The 14,117-nt window shown below is 37.0% G+C and overlaps 1 protein-coding gene across 2 annotated transcripts in view; it reads right to left on the reverse strand.

The window, feature by feature from the left end:
* Positions 1–14,117, reverse strand: part of SUCLG2 (succinate-CoA ligase GDP-forming subunit beta) — a 104,495-nt gene that overhangs the window by 75,571 nt on the left and 14,807 nt on the right. For both annotated transcript variants that reach the window (XM_064432987.1, XM_064432986.1), the window contains exon 2: positions 8,572–8,713. In XM_064432987.1, coding sequence (XP_064289057.1) covers positions 8,572–8,713 — 142 coding nt within the window. The remainder of the gene's footprint in view (positions 1–8,571; positions 8,714–14,117) is intronic.

Raw genomic sequence — 14,117 nt, forward strand, 5'->3', positions numbered from 1 at the left:
TGGTGACATTCTCAAGGGTTAGAGCATCATTTAAAATATACTGTGATGCAGAGAGTCAGATAATATCTCCCAGCTGAATCCAGCAGGGTTACAAAGACACATTTTGCATTCATAAATGTGTTGAAATATTTTACTTTTCTTGAACTGCAAATATTTGAAGAAATGTAGATAAACATATTTTAAATTCACAGCACTTTCTCAAATATGAAGTAGCAGATTAACAAAATGTCAGAACATCCTTAGCTTCAAAAACTACTCTACCATTTTAGGTAGAGATTATCTACCAAAAAAAAAATAATCACAGCCTCTTATGATCATTCTTCTCAACTGCTGATATATTCAACTTGTAAATTACTCCCATCTTTAAAGATAAAACAAGCTCTTGCAAGTCATCCTAACCTTTGCAAAATACCAGTTAATATTACCTCATTGACTGGAAGAGGCTGAGGAGGAAATAGGGGGTGGGAATCATGGTGTGGGGGCTGGATGCTGGGTGTTCTCTGAGCTTCACAAGAGTTGAAAAGTCAGTTGTGAGAGATTCCTGGCTTGGCTCCAAACCATGTGCTTTTATAGCAAATGCACAAGTTAATGTCAATCCAGCCCATCCTCAACCAGCACACAGTCCATAAAGACAAAAGGTGTAAGAAATTTAACAGAAACAACTGACATATTAAAAAAAAAAAAAAAAAACAAAAAAACTTTTCCCAAATAAATTATATACAGCAAGTAGATTACCAACAACAGTATCTGCCTTCTGTACCCTGTGTCACCTGGGGGACACTACAGGAGAGCAGGGAAATCATGACAATATCAAACATAAACTATCCTTAGGCCATCATTCCTTCTTACATTTTTATTCAACATGATTGTGCTACTAGTCCTTCTACTGAAGTTTAATGAAAAACAGGCATAAGCATCAATTTTGTATTTGAGAGCCCCATACATGGGATTATCCCCTGGGATTGATCACATAGAAGATGCAGCACCACACAGCACAGAGTAACAAACAAGGAAAAGAAGAAACACAGCCAGAGAAGAATAAATCTTGCTTTCAGTAATCAGGCCCTGAACATTTAGAAGCTGATGGGCATCTAGAGAGTGTAGAAGAAGTGATTTCTCTCCTTTACACAGCTGCTAGTACTACAGAGAAAACATTTTTGTTTAGTATTTCGTACCTTATACATAAAGTGTGTCTAATGGTTCTGATTTTATGCATAAAAAAAAGAAAATTTCATGCAGCTGCTTCTCAATTACACATCTGGTTATTGTTCTGCAGCTGCAAAAGTACCTTGAAGAACCATAAAATACAGTGTGACAAGAGTGGAATAAATACCAGCAGTCATCTTGTACCCTCCTTGTAAAACTTTGCATTTTTTACCACCTGATAAAATTCCTGAATCAAGAACTATAACTTCTGTTGCCTCCTTCTTTTATGAACAAAAATCCAGTAGTGTACTTAACACAACTGAAATTTCCAAAAGCCCACACTCTGTGGCACATATTATGTTTTGAATTCAGCACCCCATTTCTAGAATATGTTTGACTTTGTATTTTACTTTCAAGCAGCTATTTTGGTAATTTGATCAGAAATCCAACACAGAGAACAATAAGTCAGCTCAACATTAGTGTCAAACATCTGAAATGAGATTTTGATTTGTTAGCCCCCAAGCCATTACTCATATTACTATAAATCTATTGAATATGAAGACATTTGGTGACAAAGAATGGTTATAAAATATCCAACTAATGTAAGCAGTCTCAAGCTTGCATTTACTGACTCACACTCAGCATGTAATTCTCTAACGAAGGGAATAGATAAGAAAAACAAAACAATTTGTTTTTCATAACAATGCATTTCAAAATAACTATTTCTGTAATTCCTCTGGAGGCAGAGGGTCCTGCAAAGTATTTTCATTTCTAAAATATTAAAAAACCCACAATTTTTAAGTTAACTTGAAACAAAAAGATTCAACTTGAAACAAAACAATACCCAGTGGTGAGCTTTGACAAAATCTATTATTAACTTTCTTTGGAAATTAATAAAACTCAAACTCCCAGTTAGAGAAGCTGGAAGTTTCTCTACCTGTTTTTTTTGGTTTTTTTTTCTGGCACGCAGGATGCAACACACGTGGCCATTACCAACAAATGCATGTGTGGCTCCACAGCTGCCTGGATTCCACAGAAAACACAGAGGTGCCAAGGCTTTATGTGGAAAAGCACTGGTGGAATGAAACAAGCAGGAAAGCAAAGGCAGAGAGCCCTCCCAGGGAGCACCAAGGATGTTGCACTGCTTAAACACTGCTGCACATGAAAGTTTTCCAATTCTCTGCCACCTCTCTGAAGCAGTTTCTCAGCACAAGACACAAAGAGAGGAGGGAAGCAAAGGGGAGGGAGCACAGGAAGAATTAGAAGATTCAAACCCAACCAACCCACACACAGAGAGGAGAAAACAGAACAATTTTAGGGCTCCTGTCCAGGGAAAGGTCCTGTAGCACCAACATTCACTGAGTGTGAAACCCTCAAATGAAATCTTAATTCCACCTTGACTGTGCCTCCTGCAGTTCAGCTTCCAAGACAGATTAAGCTACTGTGAGGAAATGAAGAATGTCCATAAAAATAACTCCTATGCAGAGGTGCTTTATTCCTGGTTTGTTCTGTGGCTGTATCACAGCAAATTCCCCAGGACCTTCTACCAAACTCCCTAGCAGAGCACATTTGGTGAAAAAAACCCTGTAAGACCTCTCCTGGCTCCTCTGATTTTCCAGGACTGATCTTTTACATCCAGTAGATGAGGTAAATATATTGGGTCACCGATATATTGATTACCAAGCCTCCTAAAAAGGATTACTTTAACTGCAGCAAATAACATGTTGCCTTCATAATTTTTACTCTACTTTATAATTTTCATCATTTTCAGACACAAGTGAGAATCTTAAAGTTGTTTGCACAACTCTGATACTTGGGGATTTTTTCCAAAAATCAAATCATTGCAACATGGACAACCATAGGAAAAAACCCTATTATTTGTAATATTATTTGATAATATTTAAATATAATTTAGACCATGGTTAGCAATCAGTATTTGCCTTCTGATCATACACAGAACCATTACCTTCTGTGACTGTCAAGCCAAGCACATGTGGGTCTGAGAAAAGCACTTCAGCAAGCAAAAAACCAGTATGCACACAAATGGCTTTTAGCAGTACACAACTGCTAAACATGTGCTCCAACTATGCTAAATAGGGTAACAACTCACTGTTTAGCACAAAGAAAGAGGGAAAAAAAAAAAGGAAGAGGATTTTCCCAATCAGAACTCATAAGGTGGGAGAAGGGCTGAGAAGAAAAGAGCAAATTGGCACAGGGAGGAGAAGGCTCTGAGAAACAACAGGGAACTGAACAAGGGACAGAAAGAGAGTAAAAACCACAGACACTGACAAATTTTATGGAGTTCTGAATTGATGCATTCAAGGGATGCCTATGAATGCTGCAAATAATGGAGTATTAACAGGTATTTTCTATCTTGGAGAAGTGACTGGAAAATGTGGATTCACTCTAATTTTAGACTTCATTCCTCTGACAAGGCAAAATCCATTAAGTGGAACAGAGAAATACTCATGCTCAGTAACACTGAACGTGGTCCAATGCAGCTCATCCACCACCAGTTTTCTATTAAATTTAAAAGATTGTTTTCTAAATAGTTACCCATCTGAGAATAGGATCATATTAGTCAATAACTTACAGCGTTATTTTGCCTGAAAGAACAGTTTCAGAAAGCTATAATTTAAGTCTAAGGAACTTTAATAAAAGCTGTCAGAGAAAATAAGAGGACTTGGGGGAGAGCTGTTCCTCACCAGCAAGCAAAGTTCTGTGTACAGTTCCCTGGAATGCTATTGCAGCAACAACATGATTTTTCAACATATGCAGAAAAGGATAACCTGAGTGGCTTTTAAAAATAACTAGTTATAACCACGAAGTACATGAGGGTTTTTGAGAAATAACTCATTATGCACAGGTGAAAAATTATTACTTCACACTGAAGCATAGAATGGAAAGAAATATGGAAATCATAGAAATGCTGAAAGAAGCAATTCTGCTACGTATCCTGATGGACAGAAACAGAGAGGAAATTAAATCACATAAGCAACCCCATGATGACAGTAAAAAAAGATCAGGTAAGTAGCCAGGTTTCTCAAATAAAATTTTATATAGAGGGCAACTCTGTACAGGATACTCATAGAAAAGCTCTTCCTGGTATAACAAAAAAGGACCTGAATTCATATTTCAAATATCCTCAGAAACATCAGGTTCAAGGATGTTTTTAATTTCCCCAGCATAAAAGCTTAAATTAAATGCAGACAGCATTATCACCAACAAATTCTTCATGTCTACACAAAAAGGACACTACCAGCCTAAAGGTCAATTTTTGATCCCTTCTAAACATAAATTGCTTTCAAGTGGTTTTCACAACTAGTACTAGAGAGGTGAATTTTCAGATAAGGGATCTAAAACAGCATCTAAAAATGCAGCCTTCCCTTTAAATTAAAAAACCATGGGAAGAGAAACACTTCAGGAGCTGAGAGTGGAAGCAAACTGGTGCTCACATGACCAAGAACTCTTTCAATACTCTAAAAAATGGTGAATAATAGGTGACAGGTAAATGACCTCATGAAAAGATGCTTCAATAAACCTTTTCTGTTCTTTATAAAATACATGTTTACCTCTCCAGCCTGATAGAAAAAGCACACCTTCAGTCCAAAGCCGAATTTTATGAGTTCCCTCATGCATAAGCAATAGAAATAGGACATGCAGAGGCTATATTTTGTTTTATTTTTTTTAAGAGTGAATAAAAACCTTGCACTCAATTGAACTGCATTTCTCTGTGATAGAGTGTGAACACTGCACCTGACTGATTCCTAAATGCAATGAAACACTCTAAGTGGCAACAGGCAGCATTCTATTGCTTTTGTTAAAATTCAGAAAAAGAAACACATGCCAAGTTCCTGGCCTCAATTTAGGACTGTCAGCAGTGCCAGCCACCTCTACGTTCTCTACTGATTCAAAGAGCCAAATGACAGTGCACAGCAGCCCCCTCCAGCACAATTACAGCCCCTCTCAGCTCTGCCCACCTCCTAGCTGGAAATGATGGGTCCCTTAATAACTTCTCCATCAGGCAGAGCACAAAGAGCAGAACACGAGGCTCAAGGGTTTCTGCTGGAGGAGCCCAGAGCAAAGGATGCCCTGAAATGATGCACAGTGCACAGATTTCCCTTTCACAAATGATGCACAGTGCAGGCAGTGGCAATGCACACACAGCACGTATAAGGATTATTTCCTTTGGTATTGGTGCTACAGTACAAGGAAAAGAAACAGCAAGTAAGGAAATGCCTTCTCCGGCTAAACAAGCCCTAAATTAAGTGAGAATTAGATCAGAAGATTTGTGAGTTAATATAACAACAGCCACATGAGCTTTCAGACAAAAACTTGGCTCCCAAGTTTGTTGGTTTTTTTCCTATTAAATAGTTGCACTGGAATTGTAAGAACTTGTTTACAGATTAAGTTTCTTCAGAGAGCAGATCAAGCAACACCATACTGTGCAGCAAAACAGGACAACATCTTTCTTTCCTCTCTTGAAAACCAAGGAATTTTAACACAAACCAGAAAACTATTGTGACTGAATTTCTTGGCACTCTCTAAATATTGCCTTTTCAACAAAAGTTATACTGGGAAATTGCTTAGCACATAGAAGGCAATGAATTCCTTGGGGCTTAATTCTGTATTCTTTATTGTGTACAACTTCTTTTGAAGTCAATATTAGTGATGTCATGTTAATTTTTCTTACATCTGCCATTCTTATCTTAGAAGGGAGAAAAAAAACCCCAATCCTTTAGTTACATTAAAAATTCCTTGCAGACTGTCTTTTGTGCAGTTTTGAAAGTATCTGAGAAAAATTAACATTCAGCGTACATATTAATAAAAATAGAGAGAAAGAGAGGAAATGAGCAAAGTGTAACAAAACTGCTGATACTGGATAAAGGCAAACCCTTTCAAGAAGACATGCATTAACACCTTCCTGACAAGTGAAGACAGCAGCAAAAAATCATCCAATCTCATCTCTTTCCATTGCATCAACAGGAAATCCAACAATAGCAAAACTGGTGAGCACAGGCCCTGCAGCAGTAAAGACAGCTCTGCCAAGCACAAAACAGTTGGTGAAATTGTGAAATTGTGAATTCCAGACTTTATGCAGACTTCCATGGCAGAAATTCCTATCCCCTTACCTGTACCCCTTTATCACACACACAGACACATATGAGTGATGTAATGCTGTAAGATTAAGGAACATTCTTGTTTCTCCTGTGTTCCTGAGGGCTATAGAAAAAATTTCTTTTCACACGAAAAATACTGAACCTTTGACTTCAAGTTTTGAGAACTTTATCCTATTTTCATCTTTAAAGTACGTTGACAAGCACTTTTTCTTGTTTGAAGAAGCCAAAGTGAAGGGCAGCTGCAATGTGGCACACAGCACCTAAAACATGAGATTTTTGAGCAGGACTTGGCAGGGGAGGTTGGCCTCTCCCCATATTTTACTGCAGAATGTCTGTCTATCAACAACATCCCCAAACTGCCTTCACTGGTTATTCTATTTCATAATATTTCATGCCTCCTGTAGGCTGAAGTTTCCTGTTTTCCCATATCTTTTTACTTTGTGTGGTTGCATATTCAGTTGCAAATTGTGCAGATAACCCTGAGTGACAGAGCCAATATTAATCTGAGGGATCATAAACAACATAAATCTGGCAAAATCTTGGAACAACGATGACCACAGCAGCGAAACTGATGTTCTTGATTCTTAGTTTTCAAAGTGCATGTTGGAAGTACAAGGACAGCACAGCACCAGAATGATAACGAGGATGTTGTTAATTATTAAGTGGATCAATGGATGTCAGTCACTCCAACATGAAATAGATTCCACACCATAAACCACAATTCTCTCATGCTCAGTAGTGCACCATGGCTGAATGCAACTACAAATGAAGAAAGGTATCACTGACTTCCACTTTCTGAAGTGCTAGCAAGCCCACACAATTAAATCAAAATTTACCTGATAAAATTGCATGAGCAAACGTTTTTTGGTTCTGGGTTTTACTTTTGGTTATTTAAACACTGTTTGTTTGTTTTTAACAGATGGATATTTCTGTGATTTGCAAAGCAGGCAAGCTACAGAGGTCATTTAAAATAAACCTAGCATCATAAAACAGAGGAGGTTCACTGCCTTTAATGGAGTAATTTATATCTCCAAATAGTCACAGAGATCAAGAACAGCAATAGTTATTGGACCAATCCATTTATGAGTTCAATCAGGAAGAGGAGAGTTTAAGTGCTGTAAGACTGGCAATAAACCTGCCACAGCTTCAGTTAGCATTCCTTGATTTTCTCAGATATCCAGACATGAGGAAACACTCCCATTTCATGTGCTTTGCTTTATGTCCAACTTAGCCATTTTGTACTGCTAAATGCCCATAACACTTGCATTTAATTTTTTGTTTCAGATATATTTTCAAATATACTGATTGTCATAAGAAGGTTTTGATCACTAAAAAGTGTATCACCTTAATGAAGTTCTAGAGATTGAACAAGCCATTATGCTAATGCTACTCAGCTACTTGAGCTCTGATGAGATCTTGGATATGAGTAAGTTGTGTTAATTTACCTTCCAGTGTGCAAAATTGAAATGCATTTAACTAAGTGGCCTGTGCATTATATAAAGCATAAACCAAAAAAACCTTTCTGTTACTACACAATTAGACTACAATAATGTCTGGCCTCTGACATTTTGATATTTGATATATTAACAAAAGCTGAATGAAAAGAGGAAAACTGCAACTTTAAAAAGTAGAAAAATTATTTCAGTTAGAACAGATTGACATAGTACTTTAACACCTTCTTTTTGAGAGAAAAGCTATTATATAAATCCATTTCTGACCCACATTACCATCTTTTGTTCAGCACATCACGATGAGGATGTTGTCAGAGAAACAAAATAAAGCCCCAGAGGCAGGGTCTTCTCTTGGAGCCACTGTCACGTCCTTTTGTGAGGGTAATTCAACTCACCTTTTCTATTTCTTCATTTGGACACACACATTAACAAACACCTAAGTATCTTTTAAAATGGAGAGGCCACAACCTTCTCCTTCCTTGGTTTTTAACAGAGCGAATTTTTGTTTGAAAACAGGTTTTTACACAAGTTCATTTATTTCAGATCCTTAAGTTATATCAGGCATACAAAAAAAAATTCCTCCACAACTATTCATGACCTTCTGAATTATTATAATGTTAATTAAAGAATCCACGTTACATGCTGCATGCAAAACATTTGAGAAATAAAGTTCTAAGTATTGCCACTATAAACTTGTTCATATATAGAATTGAGCACATATTTATGGTCTGGATGAAATATCAAAGTTTTTCAGTAAGAATGAATTCAAAGACTGTTTAAACTTATTAGAAAACAATTTATTTCCCAGATTGCTACCCAGTGAAGCAGAGTTCTCCCATTATCAGTCCACTTACTCAGTCTCTGAGCAGCCTCCAGGGCATCATTTGCAGAATCAGCTACAAAGAATCTCTGAACTGTAACCCCATGGTCTGCCATTATTTTTTTGCTTTGGTACTCCTGCAGGTTGAGCCATCGTCTGGGGGTTAATTGAACAGCCTAGAAAGAACAAGAGGGGAAAATAACATAATGCTCATTAAGAAGAGTTCATGAGACAGCCCACTGAGCTCTTCCACCTTATGGTGATCTCAAACCAGCAGTTAAACAACACCCAGAGAAAAGGTAAAATACTTATTGATTTACCTAAGTGCTTTTTCTTAACATTTGTGCATCCCAAGTACTCTGAAAGCTACAGATATTTTTTTAAAAGCTACACAAGGCTCACTTGGCCAGACAAGATGTCTTGCATTTAATATCAAGGCAAATTTGGCTTGAACTCCAAAGTCTATTTATGTCTCAATGTTTTTTTCTGCTATAAAAGTAGTAACAGACTCTTATATTAAAACAAATTCAGTTTCATGTTAAATATCCTTATTATACAACATTTAATCTAATCTCTCCCCATAAAATTATTTCAACTGATTCTATGTTGAAGCATAACTGAGAAAACAAGTGACATGGAATTAGCATTATTCTGTAAGAAACTATACACTAATACATGTATTTTCAGTGGTCTGCTATCTCTGGTTTGTTCATTGTGCTTCTAAGCAGCAGGACACCAGCACAGCCACATCAGCCATGCCAGGCCAACAACAGCTGGTTATAATAATTAGAATAATGAGAATAATTCCCTCCTCATTCCCAACATGCCAGCTTAGATGCCCTGTGGGAATATAAACACATCTACACCCTATGGGTACAAAGATCTTATACACACAAAGACACCACATTTCTTTGTCCTGGCAGGAAACCTTGAGACACTACAGAAGTCAGAGCATCTTTACTGAATAGTTTTAAGAAAGGACATATTCTCCACACCGGATAAATTGATTCACACAAAAGCAATAATTAAGGAGCTGGAGCCGACTCCTGGCAATGCTATAATGGCAAAGGTGGAGCTGGCTCCTGGCAATGGTATAATTCCATTTTGTGCCAGCCAAAGATGCTTTTCCCACATGGAGAGACAAAGTGCTGTCCCCCTGGCAGCCAGCCACAAACAGTTCTTGGTTTCTCCTGAAGTAAGGAACACAGCATGTAAGCCAGTGCTACATATTTAGAAATGTTGGACAAAGAAGATTATTTACTATACTTTCATCCCTAACAGCATGATAAAAAAATTATCACCCTAATGCAACTTTATACTGAAAACAAAACCCCTCTATGCTAAAGTCTTTCAATAACACACTCTCTCACAATACTGAGTTGTCTCAAAAGCAAAGTCCCATCTGTTCTATTCTCTTTGAAACACAGCACAAAAGATTGATGCATAAAGAAAACACAAACCCATCTTCTACAGTATATAACTGCATGTTTTCTGCAGAAGTGGCTCCCACTGAACTTAAACAGTTACAAATAGCTCAGGATGACATTTTAAATCCTTTTATGCATAACCTGATTAACGTGTTTTAGAGGAACAAAATGGCATTGCCAGTTTGCTCTATGGCTATCTCCAATTCTACACATCATACAGACACCTCATATGATTTCTATTCCTCCATGCTATTCATGGATGATATGTTAGTACAGTTATGCAATACTTCAAATGTAGGGTGAAAATTTAAAGTCCCTTTCATAATTGTTGACATTTAATTTGTTTTCCTATTATAAATTCTCTGCTAGGCTCTAACAATTATCACTTCAGGATCATTTCCACAAAGGGATTAACACTAGGGGCCAGGAGGGACCCTTTTGGTTTATCTAAAAATTTCTACAGGTCAGTAATACTGCTAATAAAATTTTGGTCACTGACTTTATAATTTAACATCAAGTCTTCAAAACAGCTTTTATTCCATATTATAACTTAGCAAAATAAATCCATTTCACTTATAGGTATTACTAAGCTGATCTAAATCAAATAAATAAGAAGGAAAATATTTTTAAAAGTTTCTTTCTGGGGAAGTTTTTTGTGGCTGTTGCTTGATGGGAACTGCAGTGACCTCTGCTCCCAAGCACCCTCTCAGCACCTCAGAGGTGCTTTTGGGATCCAACAGCTTTACAACTCAAAATATAACTCAAAATGTCCCACAGAGATACTCCACTGATGAGATGCTAAAAATCTTATTACATATGCATAAAGTGCAGACATACATAAGCACAGGGACACATCTTCTCTTATAAAAATTGGACAATTAATATAAACACATTATGATAATTCTTTCCTAAATTATGAACCAGACCAGTCTAAGGAACACAGAAAGGAAAAAAAAAGAATAATTCATTTGAAAAGGGTCAAAGCAGTCCTAAGGGTGATGAGGTCTGCTCAACAACTGCTGGCACAGAAGAGCAAAGCCTACAAACTCCAGGCTACTGAGCACACATTTACCCCCTGCTATATTACATAATTCTAAGAGAGACCATCTTACTGAGTGCCAGCTGAAGACTTTCAATCAAGTCTTTGCACAAAAGACAAACTCTTGGTTGTGAATGAACTGCTTGATAAAATTAATAAGTAACTGAAGTCTGTACCAGAAGCTCTGAAGAGCAAGGAACATGAAAAACTTGCTTTAAAGCACTTGCAGGATACCCACCATATGTCATGAGGACAGCAGGAAAACTAAAGCAGTTACAAGAGATGAAATAAAGCACAAGCTTTGAATCTGTAAAGGTGATTGCTCTTTCAAGACTATGTTGAAAAATCAAAACAGCTGTGGACATGCATTTTGGGATGAAGACCAAAAAAAAAGTGACCATGAAATCTCAGAAACATGAATAAACAGATTCTGCTTTGAACCAATTTCCAATCCAAGACATTTTCGTTGCAATAAATCTGTATCTGAATTTATAGAAGAATCTTTAATCCCTACCCTCCAAATACAGTTATACCAAGCATTCTCAAAAATCTCAGATGGGCTTCAAATGGCTTAAATTCTTGGGCATCATAAACTTTTATGCATTCTACAGATTAAATCCACATGTGAGACTGACAGTAAGATGCTAAAGCACAAAGGTATAGACTCAAAACTCTAGGGAAAACCTACAAGGTTTTGAGAGAAAGCTATTTGCCATAGAGTCTTCTACAGGCAGCCTTAATCCAACCCTTCCCCCTGAAAGTTGTTGGAAGGAAACTTTAATCTGGCACAGAACACAACTCTGCCATAACATTTTTGTTTTACCCATTTTCCTGTTTTAGAGCTGTTCCATTGCCTGCAGCAGCACCAAACAGCATTGTTAGATTTGTCAGTTCAGTTCCAGCTCTCAACAAAGACAAACTAAGGAATTAGATGGTAAATCAGCATCAGAAAAATAATCTCAATGTGAGAAAGGGAACAGGGGGAGCATCTGAAGGAGAACCTACAGCACAGGAAAGCAGAGTCTAGCTTTTAGTAATTTCTGTTAATTATCCTCATCACCTTCCATTCCCAGCATTTCCCTCCTTGAATATTTTTATCTCTCCACACATTGGTCAGAAAACATATTAGCAAACACCAGAGATGTCTCAGATCTTTCCATGAAGCTCTGTCCCAGCTGACACCCAGTATGTTCCACAAGTTCAAGCTGTATCTGTGTTTCATCTCTCTCTTTATTGCAAGGATGGGCTGGAGTACCAGGAGTAGATCCTGTCCCACCAGCCTGTGAAGAAGAGACTGGAAATTGTGTGTGGATTTTAGTAAACCCTGACTCCCTGTGTGACATCTCATCTTTCATCTTCATAAGATAACAGACAAAGAACCACAAAATTTTCCACTGTGGCATTTTTCTGTTATCCTTTCATATGGGAACTTTTTGTTGTGTATTGATGTACACATTGAAGATGCAGAGTGGATCTTATTTGAGATTCAGATCTGCCTGGTAAATCAAAAGGTGTTGTTTATTTTCAAACCATAAATAAGGTTTAAGAAAAAATCTGTGAAACTAAGAAAACATTAGTAGCAGCACATAGAAAATAAAATGTTGTTATTCAAAATAACAAAGCTTTAAAGAAGAATTAAATTAATCCTAATAAGATATTTCTTAAGATTAAATTTCTAATGGAAGTGCTTATCAAAGAGATTAGTACACTTAAATAAGGCTCTTTTACAACAGATAACATTTGCTGAGAGCCTGACAACAACATCAAAAATCCCAAAACTCAAGTAAGTGGAACAAAAAGCCTCAACTGAGCAGTAACATGAAGTGAGATGAAGGCAGAATTATTTATTCAAGCACAACTTTCAAACCAGACTTTCTCCTGCTGGCTAGAATTATTTGGCATTTTCCAAAAGCACAAAGCATTGGTTGGGTTTCCCCTCTAATCTCCCTTCCCTTCTCCAATCTCCAAGATTTTTGTTACCGTTCAGAATCACACTAATGTGGACCAAAAATATATAGAGTGAGGAGGATTTAGAAAATCACTGTTAGTGGGAATTGTGTCTTTTGTTCTGAACAAGCTTTCTGTCCAAAGTTCCTTCCTTACATTAGCAGAGACCATATTTGGTCCCACAGCATGACCAAATGAGTGGCACACACATCAAGAAATCAAATATTTATTTTTGATCATCTTAACAAGGTCAGGTGTTGCAAAACTGTATCTCTGGTTTATTAACTACTGCTAGGAAAAAAAAATTGATTCCTCATATAACCTGCATAATCTCTTATTTACCACCTTTTTGTTTGGTGAGGTTTTTTATAAAATACTAAAGGCTCTGCACAAATAATGCATTTGGACTTGCATTATTCTTCTGCTATTCCATTTGACAACTCTTTAGCTGTCACATGACAAGAAAAAATTTGCATTATTTAAATAACAAGGGCTAAAAAACTAGCAACTTAGTTAAAGCAGAACTAAAAGTACATCTTCTAGCAGAAATTTGCTTCAATATAAACAAACCCCCCCCCAAAAAAAAACCAAATAAAAACCAAAAACAACAAACCAACCAAAAAACCAAAACCAAAACACCAAACTCCCCTCCAAAAACCCCAAAACAGTTTTAGAAAACACTGCAACGGAGACATCGTTGTTATATATGCAGCATTAACTACTCTGATGTAAAACATCTTTCAGATGACCCAGGAGGTATCTTTTGAGTGCTTGCTTTTGGAAAAAGAAAACACACACACACACATAAAACCAGAAGAAACTGTCTAAACACGTTCATCAAGAGGTTTGCAAGTTGCATGTTAACTACTTCAGCAAAACTCTGCTCGAAAATAAATGTTCCAAATAAGCACCAAACAGGAGCAGCATCAGTAACCCCAAACTTCATCAGATTGTGGCACTGATAATTTCTTACCTGAACCTATATGCTCAGGATAAGGTTTCCTCATTCTTTGGCCTCCCTGGTAAAACATCCAAGGCTAACTTTTTAAAATGGAATAAACAGAATAGAAAGAATCTCTTAAGTCTTTAACAAGAATATGAAGAAGCTGTCAAAAGGAATAAGTGAAAGGTCAAGTCTGACAAACAACTCAAGATTCAAATTCTACT

Source organism: Passer domesticus, chromosome 9, assembly GCF_036417665.1.
Source record: "Passer domesticus isolate bPasDom1 chromosome 9, bPasDom1.hap1, whole genome shotgun sequence".
NCBI classification, from domain to species: Eukaryota; Metazoa; Chordata; class Aves; order Passeriformes; family Passeridae; genus Passer; species Passer domesticus.